At 35.3% G+C, this 20142-nt stretch overlaps 1 protein-coding gene across 6 annotated transcripts in view; it reads left to right on the top strand.

Annotated features, from left to right (window-relative positions):
- The window catches only part of LOC134804535 (nuclear hormone receptor FTZ-F1), a 126800-nt gene extending 106893 nt beyond the window's left edge, over positions 1-19907 (top strand). For 3 of the 6 annotated variants that reach the window (XM_063777634.1, XM_063777630.1, XM_063777629.1), the window contains 4 exons: positions 1705-1847; positions 1975-2034; positions 5302-5351; positions 14031-19907. In XM_063777634.1, the coding sequence (XP_063633704.1) occupies positions 1705-1847; positions 1975-2034; positions 5302-5350 (252 nt within the window). In that variant the 3' untranslated portion in view covers position 5351; positions 14031-19907. The remainder of the gene's footprint in view (positions 1-1704; positions 1848-1974; positions 2035-5301; positions 5352-14030) is intronic. The other 3 variants (XM_063777632.1, XM_063777631.1, XM_063777633.1) reach the window with 3 other exon arrangements.
- The last annotated feature ends 235 nt before the right edge of the window (positions 19908-20142 follow it).

Here is a 20142-nt window from a genome sequence, read left to right as displayed (position 1 = left end):
TTTCCGACTTAGAAAGTGACAAAGCGTAACAGTGCCACTATAAACGTCCCATTTTCATATGAATATGACTTTTATGGCGGCACTCTGTGACTTCAAAGAGCTTACTATAGTAAGTATATTAGCAAAGAGAATTTGAAATAGAGGAATATTGTCAAAGTAAATTATGTCGTCATATACTGCCATCTTTCGACACAAATGATTAACACTTTTAGAACATAATTTGACAACATTCCTTTTGTCTAAATTCTCTTTGATATTAGGTACTGTGCAGTGTGCAGGCTAGCTTGGTGCATTTGAATATGCGGGTACGCCATTCGGTCAAAAATGAAAAAACAAATAGCTTTTTGGCATTATGAGATCTATGGGGGACTAATCATATTGAAATTAAATTGGAAATTCATGGCAAGGTTACTATTATTTTGAGAACACCAATGGTCCAACGGACGAGAATGTGAAATATGTAGAGCATAGGTACGAAGTTTCCTAATAAAATAAAGAATTCCTAAAAAGATAAAATTGTAACTCAGAAAAACTTCTAGGTAGTTATAGTTTTAATTATAACGTTTTGGACACGGCCTTACAAAATATACACTGATGAAGCATTTGGGATGAATTCTTGATCAAATCGAAGCCTCGTTTTTACTATTTCTCCATTTTCGCTTTATACGTATAAAATATGCTTCTATTTATGACTTCTAAACGTAAAATTCGACTTTCTTGGCCGCTGTAATTTGCAGAAAAGTACTATTAAAGCATAATAAAAGCAGTTTAGGCATATTCTTCTTGAATGGCGCCATCTACTTAGTAGTAGTGTTATTAAAGCTTTTTAAGGGCTTAAAATGCTTTAAATCTACTTTTGTGACTATAACTAGTGAGTGATTTCCAATTTTACCTTTTGAAATTATGAATAGCAGTTGGAAGGCAGGATTCACACGCAAGTAACTAAAATACCTATAAAAATAATATTAGATATCATCTACATCATTGACAATTCTTGCGGCGTTGTATGGGGGTTGGTAGTTTTCTTTATTTACTAGATACTGATAAAACGAAAACCCCCTCAGTATAAAAATGATAACTGTATCTGTTAAAAATTATGTAATTTTACATGCAAAAAAATTACATAATCCTGTAAAATTCCCGAAAAATCTGGGAAATTTACGGAAAAATATGACATTTTACGTAATTCTCGTAAATTTTTACGAGAATTACGTAAAATGTCATATTTTTCCGTAAATTTCCCAGATTTTTCGGGAATTTTACAGGATTATGTAATTTTTTTGCATGTAAAATTACATAATTTTTAACAGTGTATGTACGTATTTAAGTTTTTTTTTTATATATTATTTACATATATCGTTGTCTGATGACTACTCACAACGGCCAGAACAAGCCTTATTGAGCTTATCGTGGGGCTTAGTCAATTTGTGTAAAAAATAATTCTTGTTTATATATATTTCGGGGATCTCGGAAACGGCTCTAACGATTTCGAAGAAATTTGCTGCATTTTCGGGGGCGATAAGTCGATCTAGCTAGGTCTTACCTCTGGGAAAACGCGCATTTTTGAGTTTTTATATGTTTTCCGAGCAAAGCTCGGTCTCCCAGATATTATTTATTTACAAACATGCAGGTAATTTAGATAGACGCGCTTTTGGTGTTATTATAGCGTAAGCCCTGACTGACGGGCATGTCGATCGATTGCAGGACAAGTTCGGCAAGCTGGTGACCGTGGTGCCGGAGATCCACGCGCTGGCGTCGCGCGGCGAGGAGCACCTCTACCAGCGGCACTGCGCGGGCCAGGCGCCCACGCAGACGCTGCTCATGGAGATGCTCCACGCGAAACGCAAGTGAGTACCCCCGCCGCTCCTCCCCGCCCCGCTACCCCGACACAGACACCACCTTTTATGATATACATGTATGCATTTAAGTATGTACATAGTCACATTGGAAATGCAACGTTATGTCTCGTTCTAGGCCGAACGGAGGCGATATGGTTAACCGGAGTGCCGAGCACACGTCGACCCTAGACCGATTGTACGTTACCCTATATCATATGAAATTACCTTAACCGTATAAACATATCACCACTAGTTACTTTGAACAAGTTGCCAGCATCATTCACCACGGCACCGCTTTTTGGAAACCTCCATTTATGGTTCCTCTTATTTTACTTTACTTTCTTAACACAATTATCCTGATTTGGGACATAAGTATTATCATTCATTTGCCTGGCAACTTTATAACACTGCAGTGCTTTTGCAGCAAGTCATATATTACGCGTGATAACTGATTAGTATAGCTTGTTTTTTCATTAATTAATAACATTTGATATGTGGGGGTGGTGCCTAAACATTTTCACATTAAGCTGATGTAGATAGTCGGACCAAGCCACTTCCACATGACGGAGTGTGCAAGTGCCATAGTAAATGTCATATTTTTATAGAAACTAGACATTTATGATGACACTTCCACACTTTGTCAATTCAAACTCTAGCTCTATACCCAAAAACCTAATTGAAGACCAAAAAAACTACGACAATGCCACTGCAATAAATTATTTGTAAAATGGTAAATTCCTTTTTTATAAATAAACACGCTAAAATAAATTATTTATTGGTAATTTTACTCCTACGATTTAAAAAAGTACTTTTATTTACTTATTTTTACATAAATACAAGACGACCTAATAAAAACTTAAATATCCGTGATTATTGGTTGCAAAGCTGGTATTGTGCTTGTATCACTTCAGGTATTCATAACATTTGGTGCATTCATTTACAAATAATTACGAACAAACTCTGATGTGTTTTTTCTTACATACATATTTTAGCAAAATCAACGAGATCGCAGAATAATCATGAAAAAAGTTGAAAAACATTGTGCTAAAGGGACAACAAATGCTACTCGAACAATAGTCTGTGCGGAAAGAGAAGAGTCGTAGAATGTATTGGATTCCATAGATTTCACGACTCTTCTCTTTCCGCGCAAACTCTTTTATTTAGATTATGATGGAAAAGTGCCTTTTTGGTACTAGTAAAAAACTAAAAACCATGTTAAATGACTCACGACTCTCACGAGGAGACTGGTTAATTCCACAGTAAGAAGTAACGTAACGATACAAATTTAAGTGTTAAGAGACGATAAGCGTTTTACTTTTTATACCTATTGTCACTATATAAATGACTCGTCCTCTATATAGTCGAGTAGGTACTACTCTGTGATTGAAGAAACTTATAGTATTTATACTTAGCACGTTAGAATTGTATCAATCAATGTTTGATTGTTGGAAATAAAGTGCAGTCGGCGACAAAAGTTGTATAGTTTTGACAAAAACCTTTTTTATCAATGCCAATATAAATAAGGATATTAGAAAAAGGTTGGCGAAACCTGTAATGTTTACTTGACAGTGACATAAGTGACATTGACAGTTTTGACAGTGACGTATCTGTCGTAGTTTTTTTGGTCTTCAATTAGGTTTTTGGGTATAGTATATGCAATATTAGCTTGGTTTGAATCTAGTAAAAATTCCACATTATTTATATTTGATATATTTTTAGTTTTACTATTTGTAAGTAAGTTTATTAATACTTGTATTAAATATGGTGTAATTTAATCGGTGATCTGGAAACATTTGTTCTAATTCAGTAATCGATGGAGATCACATTAAATTTATATGGTACTTACCTACTAACACAACGATGTTCTTTTTTATCATACCTAACTTACCTAAGTTATAAGTTGAAATTCAATTTTCATTAAGATTTATTGTCAACCTACTACCAATGGCTTATTTAGTCTGAAGAGTTTAAAACCTGTTTCCAAAGTAACAGCCATAAAAAAAACACCTAAAGACTTATGAGCAATAAGCTATCAATTATCAATTTGTCTATTTTGTCATGTTGTCATATTTCCCGCCAAAGCTATGGCACTAGACGTAAGTACCTACACCTATACGTCTACCATCAGTTTTGACATTGACATATACGCTCACGTCTACGTAACTTACTTTCTATGCATCTCGCTCGTACTCGCATATTAGTGCAAGCGAGATGTACAGAAAGTAAATTACGTAGACGTGAGCGTTATGTCAATGTAAAAACTGGTGGTAGACGTACTACTTCCCTTTAATAAAAGTAGGGTGTCCATGTATCCAGTGGTTATTCATTTTAACGATATCATTAACTGTATTTAATTAGATGGTGAAGTAAAGTAAGTTGAAAAATATCTACGTCATCTCGCGTAGATATTTTTCAACTCCTGATCACCGATCAATCAGATCAATTTCACAGTATACAAGTAATTATTATGTATGTTACACCTCAATAGGTTTGTTTATTTGTATTTTCGGTTTATTATAATATTTAACCGAACTCAATATTTAAGATTGATTTGTAATAGCAAGTACATATTATTATTACATTATTTCATATGTTAATATCGCATCACATCACACACTCATGAATGCTAAATACCAAATACATGTAGATATTTACCTACGCTACTTAAGTCACGATTCATCTTTGGTTATTCAAACTTGCTGATTTACTTAATTTGTTATGTTGTATTGAGATTATTATTAAACAAAAAATGGCCTGCAGATCGTAGTTAACTTTAGTGACTGTGTGTAGGTTTAGAATAGTGTCTTCACAGATTTCGGCTACCTATATGTGATTCCGTCAATCTTTCGTCAGTTACCTACATTTCACATGCAAATAAACAAGGTTGGGGATGTTGTAGCTGTGGGATTATTATAACATAATAATAAATTTAATATAATAAACTTTTATGTTTTAGATGTTCCTCGAACTTAACAACGTTCTCGTAAATGCCTTTAATTTATGTGAAAACAATAATAACATTTAAGTATGAGTAATAATTCGGAAATGTTATCCTGTGATTATCCTCATCCATTGATCTCTTCTATTATAGTAATATAATTAGAAATCTTCCGTTTTACACATCCTTATGAGAATTCTAAAGAATGCTAGTCAATTATCATTCGCTGAACAGATTAAAATTAGAGGTTGCGGAACTGATGTAGGTAAATAAAATTAGTCAAATTGGCAGGGGGTGGCACCCGTTATACTAAGTGAGATCTAGCGACGCTTGTTGATACGTTCAACTGGGCGTTTCCCCCGTCTCAATGTGAAGGAGCCCGGAATCCGCTCGGCTACCTGATCACAAGAATTAGCATAATAGGGCCTATGTTCCTTCAACTCAAAGGGATCCTTATTGGGATTTCGGTTTGTGAGTGAATAGCCTGCTAGATGGTGCCTTAATAGATTTGTTGCTCTGTGTCAGGTGCGGTTTCCTGCCAAGCGACGCCATTGACCCGCATTCGCCCATTTAGAGTAAGCATTCCCTTTGCGTTGTTTCGCACCCGCACGGTGTTTGCACGTTCATTGCTCAATTCAGCTGAATTTCGAGTAGGTTGCTTTCATTTTGCAACAGTTACCACATAACGATACAAGTTATTTTGTATTATTATATGACTTTGAAAACTGTTTCATGTCATGCCTAGGTATAATGTCTATCCCCTTTTTTAATTGGCTTATTTTCTGACGGTGATATGTGTAAGCAAAGTACCTACACTCAGGGAAGCTTACGCGTATGCCCATACTAGACTACCTGTAAACAATGTAGTGAAAACATATATTTCAGTACATACACTTCTAACAAGGGCGTCATAGAAAATATGTATAAGAAATTCACATTTTTCCCATCATTAATGATTAAAATATATATCAAGTTCAAGTTAATGGACCATGGGCATCTTTGTATGGAGTCTGGACCCATAACCAACAGAAATGAGAGTTAGGTCATTAAATAGGTATTTTTATGTACCTACTTCATTTCGTTATATGGTCACCAAGCGGAATTTCATTGCAGAACTGAGATATTGGTATTTTAGTCAAAATGTCGTCACCCTTATTACCTAGGCAATAGAGTCCTAGTAAGTAAATAATTGGTGCAGGGTAGATGTTCGCGCACCGCCGGGCGAGCGCGGCGAATGGTTTGCTGCGCTCACCCAGAGATGGACTCTATTGCCAAGGTAATAAGGGCGACGACATTTTGACTAAAATACCAATATCTCAGTTCTGCAATGGAATTCTGCTTGGTGCCCATAGAACGAAATGAACTAAATAGAAATACCTATCTAATGATGACCTAATTGTCAACTCTGTTTGTATTGGGACCATTTTGACGCATAGTCCTTTGTGTCCTAGTTCATTTGAAGTGAATCATTAATTTTAATATCTGACTTTTTTAACAAAACTATTAACGATTAATGTAAATACTGTAAATAGTAGGTAAGATACTAAAGGTCGCACACGATCAGATTTAAAAAAATAATCGAAAACCGAGGAAAGCACGTTTTTTATTATTATATTATCATTAAATAAATCAATCATTTACTTAATCTATTATATGTCACGTTTAATCAATCGGTTGCTCATTTATTTTCACTATGCATAGTTATTGACACGCCATGGGCCACTTTAGACAGTAGACACTTTGAGATAACAGCACACGCCGTGCGTATATTGTAAATCCTTTGAACTGAGCTTGTTTACTCAAAGAGTCTCAAGAATACAATACCATTGAGTGGTAAACCACAAATTAGGATAACTACCTCGTATCAGATTATAACCGCCTTGAAATGTTACTATAGATTAACGACTCTATTTCTGTAAACAATAGACTACAAAATACACTAACTAAATAATGGCTAACATAACCTATTTTGCACCAGACTACTTCCCTGTCGTGGCTAAGGTGGATATAACTTTACAAAAAATTGAATATGATATTATCTTTTTAGACCATTTTAACCCCCTTCGATTTAGATTTAGATTTAGATTTCTTTATTTCAAGATGAAAATTACTCTATAAATTTGCTACATTCGTCAAAATTATGTTTATCTTCTCATCATGATCGTCAAAAATTACATTATAAATTTAAAATAAAAAATAATTAGATTAATTGTTTCTCCCAATAAGGATCGTCATGTACAAAGAAAAACATGTCAAACAATTGAATATAAACCAAATTAACATTAAAGTCGATGTCAACGTAAATAATTTGTAACTGTCATTAAAATGTCAAATAAAGATAAAAATGGCTACAAATATAATGACCACCAAAAAATACTCTGGTACCCTAAATAAAAAAATCATGCTTACCAAAGAAAATTACTGAACACCAAAAAAATAAGGCCTAAAATTACAAAAGTACCACCGTTTTAATTACGACTGCACTTCAAATTGTATTTGAATACCAAATATATTGAATGATCACCAAAAATCATTAATGATCACCTAATCTTGAAGACCAAATTAATGCGATATTTTCACCTAAATAAACCACTATGATTACCAAAAAATGTATACATATTACCAAAAAAGTAAAATGATGCCAAAATTATTAGCCCCTCCCGCTCAACCCCCCGTACCCCGCACCGCATACCTACCTAACCTAACCTACTTTTCTAGTAGCATACTGAAATGCTACTAGAAAAGTGGGTTAGGTTAAGTTTGAACTGCGACCCTTACAGAAAAGAAATGCTACTAGAAAAGTGGGTTAGGTTAGGTTTGAACTGCGACCCTTACAGAAAAGAAATGCTACTAGAAAAGTGGGTTAGGTTAGGTTTGGACTGCGACCCTTACAGAAAAGAAATGCTACTAGAAAAGTGGGTTAGGTCAGGTTTAAACTGCGACCCTTACAGAAACGAAATGCTACTAGAAAAGTGGGTTAGGTTAGGTTTGAACTGCAACCCATACAGAAACGAAATTCTACTAGAAAAGTGGGTTAGGTTAGGTTTGAACTGCAACCCATACAGAAAAGAAATGCTACTAGAAAAGTGGGTTAGGTTAGGTTTGAACTGCGACCCTTACAGAAAAGAAATGCTACTAGAAAAGTGGGATAGGTTAGGTTTGAACTGCAACCCATACAGAAACGAAATGCTACTAGAAAAGTGGGTTAGGTTAGGTTTGAACTGCGACCCTTACAGAAACAAAATGCTACTAGAAAAGTGGGTTAGGTTAGGTTTGAACTGCGACCCTTACAGAAAAGAAATGCTACTAGAAAAGTGGGTTAGATTAGGTTTGAACTGCAACCCATACAGAAAAGAAATGCTACTAGAAAAGTGGGTTAGGTTAGGTTTGAACTGCGACCCTTACAGAAACGAAATGCTACTAGAAAAGTGGGATAGGTTAGGTTTGAACTGCGACCCTTACAGAAAAGAAATGCTACTAGAAAAGTGGGTTAGGTTAGGTTTGAACTGCGACCCTTACAGAAAAGAAATGCTACTAGAAAAGTGGGATAGGTTAGGTTTGAACTGCAACCCATACAGAAACGAAATGCTACTAGAAAAGTGGGTTAGGTTAGGTTTGAACTGCGACCCTTACAGAAACAAAATGCTACTAGAAAAGTGGGTTAGGTTAGGTTTGAACTGCGACCCTTACAGAAAAGAAATGCTACTAGAAAAGTGGGTTAGATTAGGTTTGAACTGCAACCCATACAGAAAAGAAATGCTACTAGAAAAGTGGGTTAGGTTAGGTTTGAACTGCGACCCTTACAGAAACGAAATGCTACTAGAAAAGTGGGTTAGGTTAGGTTTGAACTGCGACCCATACAGAAACGAAATGCTACTAGAAAAGTGGGTTAGATTAGGTTAGAAAAAGGTGACGAAGTGGATTAATTAATTTAATAGGATAACGATATATTAAATATTTGCACAATTTTAATTAAAATGTGGTTACAATTTTGGTGGTCATTTACTATTTTTGGGTTTACAATGATTATTTTGGAGTCATTTGCTTTAATAGGATAGCAAGATTTAAAAATTTGGTTACAATTTTACATTAAAATGGAGTTCTAATTTTGGTGGTCATTTACTATTTTTGGGTTTACAATGATTATTTTGGTGTCATTTTATTTAATAGGATAGCAAGATGTAAAAATTTGGTTATCATTTCACATTAAAATGGGGTTTGAAATTTGGTAATCATTTACAATTTTTGGGTTAATAATGATTAGTTTGGTGTCATTTCCTTTAATAGGATAGTAAAATGTAATAAAATTGGTAATCATTTCACATTAAAATGGTGTTATAATTTTGGTGATCGTTTATTATTTTAGGGTGGTAAAGTAGATTTTTTTGGTATTAAATTTTACTAAATCTGGTGATCAGTTAAATAGCAGCCGATAAAAATATCACAAATGAACAAAATGTCATGTTTAAAATACAAATCAACAAAATAATAATAAATAAAATTACGTATGTCGTTACAAATTCAATTCCATGTACTCATTTACAGAGTATTCCAACAAAAGGTTTCTCAATTTGCGCTTAAATGTTTCGACACACGGCTCATTTCTCAAATCGGCAGGTAGGTGCTCGTAGTAAGTCGGGCCGATGACTCGTGGGTTCTTTCTTGAAAGTGCCATGCGACGGGGAACTGATCTCAGACGCCCTGCAGCTCGAAGCAGTTTGCCCGGAAAGTTAATACGTGCAAATTGGGATATATTCTGCCTTACATATATCAGTACATCGAACAGGTATTGTAAGTAGTGCGTCATTATACGTTGAGAACCAAAGAGCTCTTTACAAGGCTGCCTGTCTTTTACACCGGCAAGTGTACGTATTGCGCGTTTCTGCATTATCAGAACTCTTTTTGCATCTGTTGAATTGCCCCAGAGCAGTGAGCCGTATGCCATGATAGAGTGGAAATGCGCAAAGTACACCTGCAACACCTACAACAAGGAATAAGGTTAAAAATTCAATATACATGCAATGTATGTACTTCTAACTTATTTTGTAAGTAAACTGGTTGGCGCCTACGAGAACATAAGCAGATAATAGGATTGTAATAAAACAATGCCATTGTTAGTACAGGTAAGTGAACAAGCTCAGTTCAATTTTTTTTACTATGTATACTCGCTTTTTGTTTCCGTACCACGCATTTCGCACATAGCCAATAGCCGAAAATATTATAAGTCTGAAATCTGTTATCGCCATAAAACAAATTGGTTTACCTATCCAGCAACAGTTTTCAAAAATGCATAAGTTTTAACTTTTACATCAATAGTATCAATACTAAGGTCCCTAATTGAATATATGACATACATACTTACCTAGAGTTTTAATAATCATTAGGTAATGATCAGTCAAGTAATTGAAGGGTTACATTTCTTTGTCGATTCGACAATTAGGACCTAATCCTTATAAAACATCGGTTGCGTACTTCCGAACCTATATCCTTAACCGAACCTTATCTACCTAAACACGATATTTCAGTTGTTTGAAGATTTATTAATTACAGTTAATAATAAAAAGGTAAAGTTGTCAAACGTTGACTTAACTGTCAAATGATAGACTCTAACTAATGAAAGGAGATAATGCGATGTATATAGTAGTAGTTTAAATGTGACTGCTACATAATGAAAGGCATTAAAATACAAGTGTGGGTATATGAAACGAAGGAAAAGAGTTTCATAAAAAGGATCACACGAGTATTTTAATGCCTAATTATGTACACTTCTTTATCTACATCACTATCATAATCACAAGCTTCAATAAAACAAAGTAATGTTATGCTTACAAACTAATTAAACGTCAAATGGCGGTAATGTGTACAGGGTATGTTCCTTTTATTCATGATACAAATTTAATAAGTGTTTTTTTGTAGACATATTAACACTGAATCAAGCATCATTAATTTAAAAACACTCAATGAAATCGTGACTCCTCATTTTTGGAAAGATCTACCATACAATCGGTTATCGATAAGGACGACTTCTAACTGCATCAGTAGCGGTAGGTAACCTTTAAGGCCTGTGCACACCGGCTGCGTGTGCGTGACGCGTTGTAGTATACCGGAACTTATGAGAGACGGCACACCGCATGCGTGACGTGTGCTTGTGTGGCTCCAACATTTTAGCGCACACGTATGTGCACGTCACGCACACGCAAGCCGGTGTGCACAGGCCTTTATTGTCATTGACACCCTACAGTAAGGTGCCTTTACATTATACATACTAGTTTTTGCCCGCAACTTCGTCAGAGTAAATTTATAATTGCCGTTATAAAAACTATCCTATGTCCTTCACCAAGACTGTCTCCATGCCAAATATCACCTACTTACGTTGCTTCAAGGGTTTAAGCGTGAAGAGGTAACAGAGACTAACAGACAGTAATTTTCACATATATTTACTTATTTACTAACTCTGCACCTTAATAGTACATTACTACAGAGGCCGGGACGAAAGGGGTTGCCGGCCGAAGACATATAGACGGCCGAGCGAAGCGAGGCCGGATAGGTCTGAGCGCGGGCAACCCCATTTCCCGCCGAGGTATGTATAGTGCTTTTCTCAAACATGCAATGAAATAAATAAAATAAAAAATCCACGAGTCCCAAGTTTTATTTATAGAAAAAACTAAAAGTAAACTACACCTAAAATATAACCAACACGTACCTATATCATTATCACGCGTATGTTTTACACGAGTCGTGTATTTTTACTACCCGTATATTTTCATGTATCTTTGATTTTTTCGCCTTGTATCCGTCTGACTGTCGTTTTCGTCACATAAGTTTACATAGTCTTTCATGTTGATATCATGTTTCACATACATCGTTGCTTTATGCATGGAGTAAATAAGTATAATTTCCACAGTGTTGACGAGTTTGTAGTTACATTCATTTAAAATATGCCACAAAACTGTTTCTAATAAACTGTAAGCCATTTTTCTTAGTTTCTCAAATAATAAAATTGCCATAAGCAACCATATACATACTTCGTCTTTGACTTGGCGGCAGAGGCAGCAAGTTATTAAAATCAATTCTGCTTACGCTGCCAATTCCAACACCTACGATTACAATTAATATTAATTTCATTATTTCGTCGGAACTCATATTAAAGTCAAAAAATCAACAACGCACCATAAATCCAATAAACCAGAATGAATATTTTTCAACTTTACCTCCATAACAATTTAAAAAATATAACTACGCGTGTTTGAGTAGACCTTTTTACCGCTAACGTTTAGATGAAATATTTGAAATGTTTTTATTTGTGTAGTTAAATTTATAATTTAAAAGTATAAAATTATTGAATGTATTATTTATTAAGTTCATGTTGATTTTATACAAATAAAACTGCAAATTATAGCAAACATTGTTTTTTGTTTTTTTTATAGGCGTAGTGGCAGAGTGTCATTACGAACCATAAAGCAAATACTGCCTCTAGTTTTTTTTAATGGATGAATGCCACGATGCTGTGTCACAAATATCTGTGAAATGAAAATTAAAAAAGAGGACTTTGCCGGCCTAGGCCTGCAAGATGTGTATGAAATTCCATTAACGACCTTTTGTCCTAGCCGCACCTGAAACGTCATACTTCGCAGCCTATTATAAGGAACATAACATTAATATTTCATTGCATGTTTGAGAAATAGTAGATTACAACAAGGGCATAAAGTGACCCATTTTTTCCCGAGGCAATTTTTTGGTCTGAGCGAAGCGAAGACCAAAATAGTAGACGAGGGTAAAAATGGACATTTATGCCCTTGTTGTACACTCAGCTTTTCACTTCGATTGCGAAGAAAATAAAACACATTTTCACGGCAATTTACCTACACCACGAAATTGTCGTAAAGCGAAAGAACATAATACATAACCAATTCCCGCCAACTAACATTTAATTTTTTTTAAATTTTCAACATGTGATCAGAGTTTCAGACGCTTGGTTTTCTGCCAAGTCAAATATTTCGGAGCATTTTTGAACGATAATCGACTCCTATTTTATGTGATTTACTAAATTTAATGACAGAAAATACGGATTTCTAATAAATTGTAGCAAAAATAAAATAATATAACAAGTTTTGTCATCTACTTAATTTTATTGCTCAGTAAAATTGTGCAATATGCTTTAACTGTTTGGCTGTTGAGACCGATTACCTTAGTCTTAGAAGAAAATTTTACTTTTATGCTCTAGAGCATAAAATGCGATTTTATGTCGTCTACGCACGACATAAAGGTGCACTTTTTGAGCATGAGAAGTGAAAAAGATATTAATTGCGGCTTCAAAGAGGGTTTTTAACATTACTCGCACTACATTATATTAATTGGGCCGAACATTATTCAACGAATGCACATTATTACTACTTAAACAGGTTAAATAGGTACGAGGTAATTATGGGTATATATGTATGAAAAACCGGAAAGGTCTAAACTTGAGATATGTATATCTATAAATCGTGTGTAAATATAAAATAATATTTTCCCATTAAAAACCGCCGCCCCATTCACGTACCTACTAAATATCATCAGTGTTTGGCTTTTTGCGAACAACAACCGCATGACACATCATTAACGCGTACTTAATTAAATAAATAAATAAATATTATAGGACATTCTTACACAGATTGACTAAGTCCCACAGTAAGCTCAAGAAGGCTTGTGTTGTGGGTACTCAGACAACGATATATATAATATATATAAATACTTAAATACATAGAAAACAACCATGACTCAGGAACAAATATCTGTGTCATCACACAAATAAATGCCCTTACTGGGATTCGAACCCAGGACCATCAGCTTCACAGGCAGGGTCACTACCCACTAGGCCAGACCGGTCGTCATAATGATATGTAATAGGGATGTTGTCGGTCGCTTACGTTAATTATTTCTCATCGGATATAAGGGTGGTATTCCACCTATCCAATTTCTTTGTCCACTGTGTATTGCGTCTCACGTTTTGCTTTAATGAGAGAGTGAGACGCATTGACATTGGACAGGTGGAATACCACCCAAATGCACTAGTAACTGGGAAAACGTGACTGCAGTCAGTTATGTCATAATTTAGACTTAAAAAAGAATTATTACCTAAAGAGTTACAGTCGTTACAGATGTGACAACACAGATAATGTTAACGACATGTTGGCCATATTTTGTTTGCTTGTTTATTTTTTTAAAGAGGTGTTATGACATGTTTTTACACTGTTGGCGATTTCTGTTTCCAGATCTTGAAGTTCCAGTGAAGGGTAAGGTTAAGACCGAAGAAGCGCCAAGCGCCCCGACACCACATCAGATGAAACGTTGTTCGACAAACTTTACTTATTAACTTAGCTTTAGTTTGTAATTTGGTGTGTGATTATATAAGTTATTGCGCTGAGCGCCGGCCGAGCGAGCGGTGCGGCGCGTGCCTAGTCCGAATACATAAAACAAATATTTATCTACCTAATATCTACATAACATGAATACAGAAATATTTATTTAATAGTATGTCGTCTTAATTCAAATGTGAATCAAAATTATGATCAGCAAATTGTACGATTCAGAGAGACAATAGTCAGACGAATTCTTAAGCCAAGTCAAACAATACAAATATTGTCCTTGCTACTTGCGTTTCCTTGGTTGTTTGTTTACATTTAATGTTTTTAACTTGAACTTAAGGTTTGGCCAGCTGCGGTCATGATCTAATATCGCTGGAGGCGTGCTGACCGGCAGCGGGTGTAGGTATGTTTTACTACCGAAGTAGGCTAAAGTCAGCCACCTGAAGGCTCATGATCCTCATGAACTCTGGTCGTACTAATCCTTTAGACTTTAGAGCATTGTATTTCATCAGATTCCACGACCAACCGTACATACAATACAAGTAAACGCAACGCGTGAGTAGGTAACAATAATAAAGAGATTTGTGTAACTTCTGGGTCAAATACGAAACAATTATGGTGTATCGTTGGCTTGGCTTCTTTAGCATATTCACTGAAAATAATTATTTTATATTGTAAATACATGTCTTAACTATAGATTCTTTGGACTTTGTTGCTTAGTGAAGAGAAATATTACATACATATTTTAGGAAAGCGTCTGTGATTATAAACGAAGAAATTTGATGAAAAACCGTTTTTAATGTTAGTTGAAAAGTATGTATAATAATAGTTGTTAGTTTTATTACGGTAACTATAATACGAGTATGTTTGGTTTTGCGCGCTACTGCTAGCGCCGCCTTTTCTTATCTATTGTTCAAAATTATAAATACACAAATGATAATTATTTTAGTAATTTTGAGGCACTTAACAAATAGTAAAGTGTGTGTTCTATGGTGATATATTGTATAGGTCCCGCGGTCGGCACGACGCAGCGCAGCACGTCGGCGGGCCGCGCAGACAAGCCCGCGCGCGCGCGCGCGCGGCGGCTTATAGGATTCACTATTGCAGATTTTATTGAGAGTTGGCATGTAACATTTTAAAAGTTTTATTCTAACTATAAGACCAATTTGTGCAAAGTTAAATTCGTGTTTAAAATTAACCCTCAAATATTTATATTTGTTGTATTATAATGTCAAATTATGTTTATCGGCCATACCAGTACAAATTATAATCCTTGTTAAAACTAACTAGCACATTTACAGTGATTAAATATACTTATACTATTATAAATTATGTAAATTAACCTTCATCGTACCTACTGAAAGAAGCCTTAAAAATCATAGATTTTTAAAAGATAATATGGGTACTAGTTTCTACTGGCCAACGGCCAAGGAAAATGATGTATTTTTATAAAAAATATTGTTCTTTATTAACATATAAAATATGTTAAAATGAAAGTACATTATTTCGTATTTTTCTATCATATAGTAGTGTACGTAAAGAAATTAAATGATCAATCTGTAAGTGAAAGTGGTTATATATAATAATGTTATCACTGTGTATTATGTAGGTACCTGCGCTGCAATTTCTTTTGGGATCTTTTATTATTGTAACATAAGGTTAGTAGAGCGACGGCCGCCGCGCCTCCCCGCGGCAGGCGGGTCGCGGCGGCCGCCGCGGCGCGCCCCTCCGAGCGTCGCGTCTCTAGTTCGGATGTTTAAATTAATCGAACATGTGATTGACGGTTTGTGTAAGTAAATGTTAATATTATATACCTATATTATAGTGTCATTGCACCAAGTGCGACGGTACCGTAAGCCGCATCAACGAGTAGTAGATTAGTACATGTTGGGTAATGTTATTTTCATATTTGACTTTGCGGCTCATGTATAAAATTATTGCACCGTGTTTTATATTTAATACCGTCCAGTGAACACTGTAAATTTATTCTCATGACATATTTTAGAGATTTATTTGAGTTTAGTAATAGCGAAATTTTAAGTAATGATCCAGTGGTAATAATCAGACCGAAAGGAACATTTCGTGAATCTATTAATTAGGTACAGTTTTTTCGCACACGTTTTATTCACAAGCATTGAATACTTCTTCCGTCTTAAAAAAAACGTTCGTTATCCAAGTCTTTAGTAGTAAGAATCGGATATAGTAAAAACGATAGCATAAATTACAAAACGATATCACATAGAATGGTTTAACGAACAATTGGGGTTTATATTATGTTTGTGACACAATACGAAAAGTTCCTCTCGATCTGTCGTACGACCTGGCCGCCCGAGACACGAGTGCGACACGCCACTATCTTATAATTAGTGATACTGGTCCGAGTCACCTTACTAATAATTTAGTTTGCAACAGAACAATAGTTACCACCTATTGTTGATATATGTTAGACATATATAATACACATAGCAACCCGACACATACTGTATGAAGGGTAGTACCTGCTTTAAAGTAACTGTAAAAAAAAGAGTTCCTTCTAATGTTGTTGTGGTAATTTATTACAAAAACATTACCTCCTGTCTGTATCATTGAACAACCGAATAATATGTTATTGTATATAGGTATATCGCATAAAATGTTTGTAAGTTACGTCGCGCGTTTGTTGAACGTCCATCCCCACTTTTGTAACCACGTACGATCAGTTTCAGTTATCGTGTAGCTCTTCCGTTACTAACACACTGCTAGCGGTTACTCGTATTTTGTATAGATGCTTTATCATTTTATATTGCGTATTACCTTATCTTTTTATTTTTCTAATTATCACTTTAATTATCATGTAATTATATTCAGAGATGTTTTGATTAGTGAAGAGATTCTTATATCCAGTTTTGGATCAGCAACAAACAGGGGCTGAGTGGGTGTAATGGTTATATTTATGGCATAGTGCAATAGGCGTTGCGACTCTTGCGTAGCCAGATTAATGGGTTGCTCCTAGGCTGTGCAGAGCCTGTCCGGGTTGGGTACTCTACTCGGTAAGGACACTCGTCTGGCTCTATGGTTCACTAGCTCTCCTACCTTCTTAAATAAAATATCAAAAACCATTTATACCACAATTTTTGATTCCTTTGTTGTTTATTTAATTTTACCGAATATGTTACCATTTATACAGTATTTATTTGTACGTGATTTTGCAGTTTAATATTTAACGTAACAGTATTAATGTTTTGTACCAGATATATTCCGTATACCGCGCTAATACGGGGAATCAAGTATTGTTGTATCGTGAGTGATGACTGCCATATAGACTACAGGTCGAGAGAAATCTAATTACCAGCGCGTACCTAGTTGATCTTACCTATGTTAGAATGAATACGACATGATTTAAATACATACATATAATATATCCAGGTACCTTCTATTTTGATTTTCGAAATGAGTGAGACTATTAGTTTAATATAAGTTATGTTCCGGTGTAAAGTGATATGGCACAAGCAGCAGACGGGGTAGCGAGGAGCCACACACGCTTTTTACGGGGTCTATATGAGAAGTATAACTTCTTTTATAATTGTATTTTAATTGTATTGCCTTGTTTACTTAGGTCGATCGGAAAAACGGCTAAAAACAATCATAAGGTACGGTAGTCGGGCGTCAAATCCACGCGACAATCTTGCGTTGGCTCCGAGACGCACGAGTTTTAGGTACAAACATGTATGTTTTTGTGATATTATAAATCGCGCGTAGGTTGTTACATACTTTAAACGTGAAATAGAATCGATGAAGGTCCAAGGTGAAGTGCATGGTTACAGAGTGGCGTGCCATTAGTTAGGTAATTGTACAGGGTTCGCGACAGTGTTGGTCGGGAGACGCCCTTCCATCCTCCACAAGTACAATATTTCTGTTTTCTCGATGGAACTACTAATTTAGACAATAAACGGTTCAACAATAAGGTGCCAGTGTTCATAAGTTAATTTTAGCTTCAGTTAGTCAGTTTAATCGCTATTTCACTTTTTGTTATCTGCTTATTTTTATCGACAACAATTTCATTATTGAGTAAGAGTTATTCTATACATATAAACATTAAACCTACTATTTACTTTTTAAAATTAGGTTGTAATATATAGATTAAAGTTGTATTTTAATGTCTGTGTAAGGAATATCTATATTTATAAATTACAATGTAAGTACATATTTGAAAATGTGTACACACTTGGTGTGTTATAAATGTACATTTGAGTTGAGCTGTAAGCGATGAGTGGTCAGGCGGAGTCGCTTCGCTCAGATTCGGCGACGACACGCGCGCGTGCGCGTCGCACACATTCCAAAATAACGCTAATGGTAACGCTACATGAGGCGATCCAATTTGTAAGTTAACCACTTTGTTGTTCATTAACGATAAGTTAGATTTAATCTCAGTCGATGTGTTGTTTAACTTTAATCTGTGTATAGTATTGTCTCGGTTAAGTTTTCGTGAGGACGTGAATTTGAGCGAATTGACATGCCGTTGCCTGGAGGGTTCATATTAGCTAATAAGTCTTTTAAGGACCTAAACATTAATTTCTGTTGCACCTAACTTTATTTTGCGAGCCTGTAAGTTCTGATTCATGAATATTGTAAATATAGTTAGGTCAACGTAAACAGTTTTACTCGAGCTATTAAAAGGTTATTTTATTGTTGATTCTGAATAATGGGCTAAAGGATACCAATGCAATTCGCATTTGCTGTTAGTATATTAAAAATTGTTGTATTTGATGCGATACAGTATACGGCTGTTCACGTGTCACTGTGGTCTGAGGGCGAGGAACGCACCTCGCATGCAACTCGGCGGCCCAGCCGCTCGACGTATCATAATATACATAAGTACACCTCTAAGTTACGCCATACGGCTTGTTGTAAGGCTGACGCATTCTGACTGAACGTACGCGATGTGATCGCTGTTTTTGTGGCTTCAAAACGGAAGGTAGCATCACACTTTTGTCTAAGCATCACTATTGACTTGATCCAAACAAGCTTTTATTAAATTAATTAGCCACGGGCGCAGTAACATTACTCTATATAGTCTATATAATTTGTAAATAGAAATGAGCGCTAGTAATGATTTTACGCCAATTATTTATCATTAAAGATGTCAAATACTTGATACGATATATATTTGTGGTGGGTTTACAGGAAGAAAATTAATACTATTTCCTTGCTATTCTTTAGGTACAACTTTATAATACTGTTATTTAAAGTTTATATCTATCGTGCCCCTGTAAGCTCTTCTTAACAACGCGAATTAATAAATATATAATAGAAAACATACAAATAGAGTCTAATTTTAACAGTGGTTATTTACCGTCTGCGGTCCTTAAGACGACTTGCCTAATTATAATTTTGAATTTAAAGTACGTTTTGATGTCACTGCAATACAGTTTCAGTTAGAGTGGTTTCGCCGGGATAAAGTACTATAGCCACGCTACACTGTGTCATTACCTCACATTACGTCTTTTATACCATTATAAGGTAAAATAGTTAATGTTGTCACTAAATCTTTAAACTTATTTTAATTGTAAATTTTGTTTAGAGATGTCTAAGTTTGTAATTGTAAACACGAGCTATTTTTAGTCGGCAACATAGATACATGTATATATAGCGGCGCGCCGTCGATTGGGCTGTGTGTCGCTGTGTATTTATTTCCATGGTGATCAAGAAACATTGTGAGACGCTCGCGCGCGCCGGCGGCGGGGGCCGCGCTCTCGCCGCCCGCGCAGCCCGTTATTGTAGAAATAAATGATATTTTCGTTTACACATTTGGCTTCTCATTTATAACTCTTTTTTACTTTGGCAAATCCTAATGTACAAAGGTAGATACCACTGTAGCATTTGACTACTTTTTTGATAACTCCCACACCTCCCAAGCGAACATAATTGCTCAACTAAAGTTTGTTGTGGGCTACGACCTACGACCGACACGTATGTACATAATTACTTAGGCGTATAGATAGAAGACTACAGAACTAAAAACTCAAACTTAATTCGAATA

The sequence above is a fragment of the Cydia splendana genome, chromosome Z (genome assembly GCF_910591565.1).
Source record: "Cydia splendana chromosome Z, ilCydSple1.2, whole genome shotgun sequence".
NCBI lineage: Eukaryota > Metazoa > Arthropoda > Insecta > Lepidoptera > Tortricidae > Cydia > Cydia splendana.
This window is presented reverse-complemented; position numbering and strand designations above follow the sequence as displayed.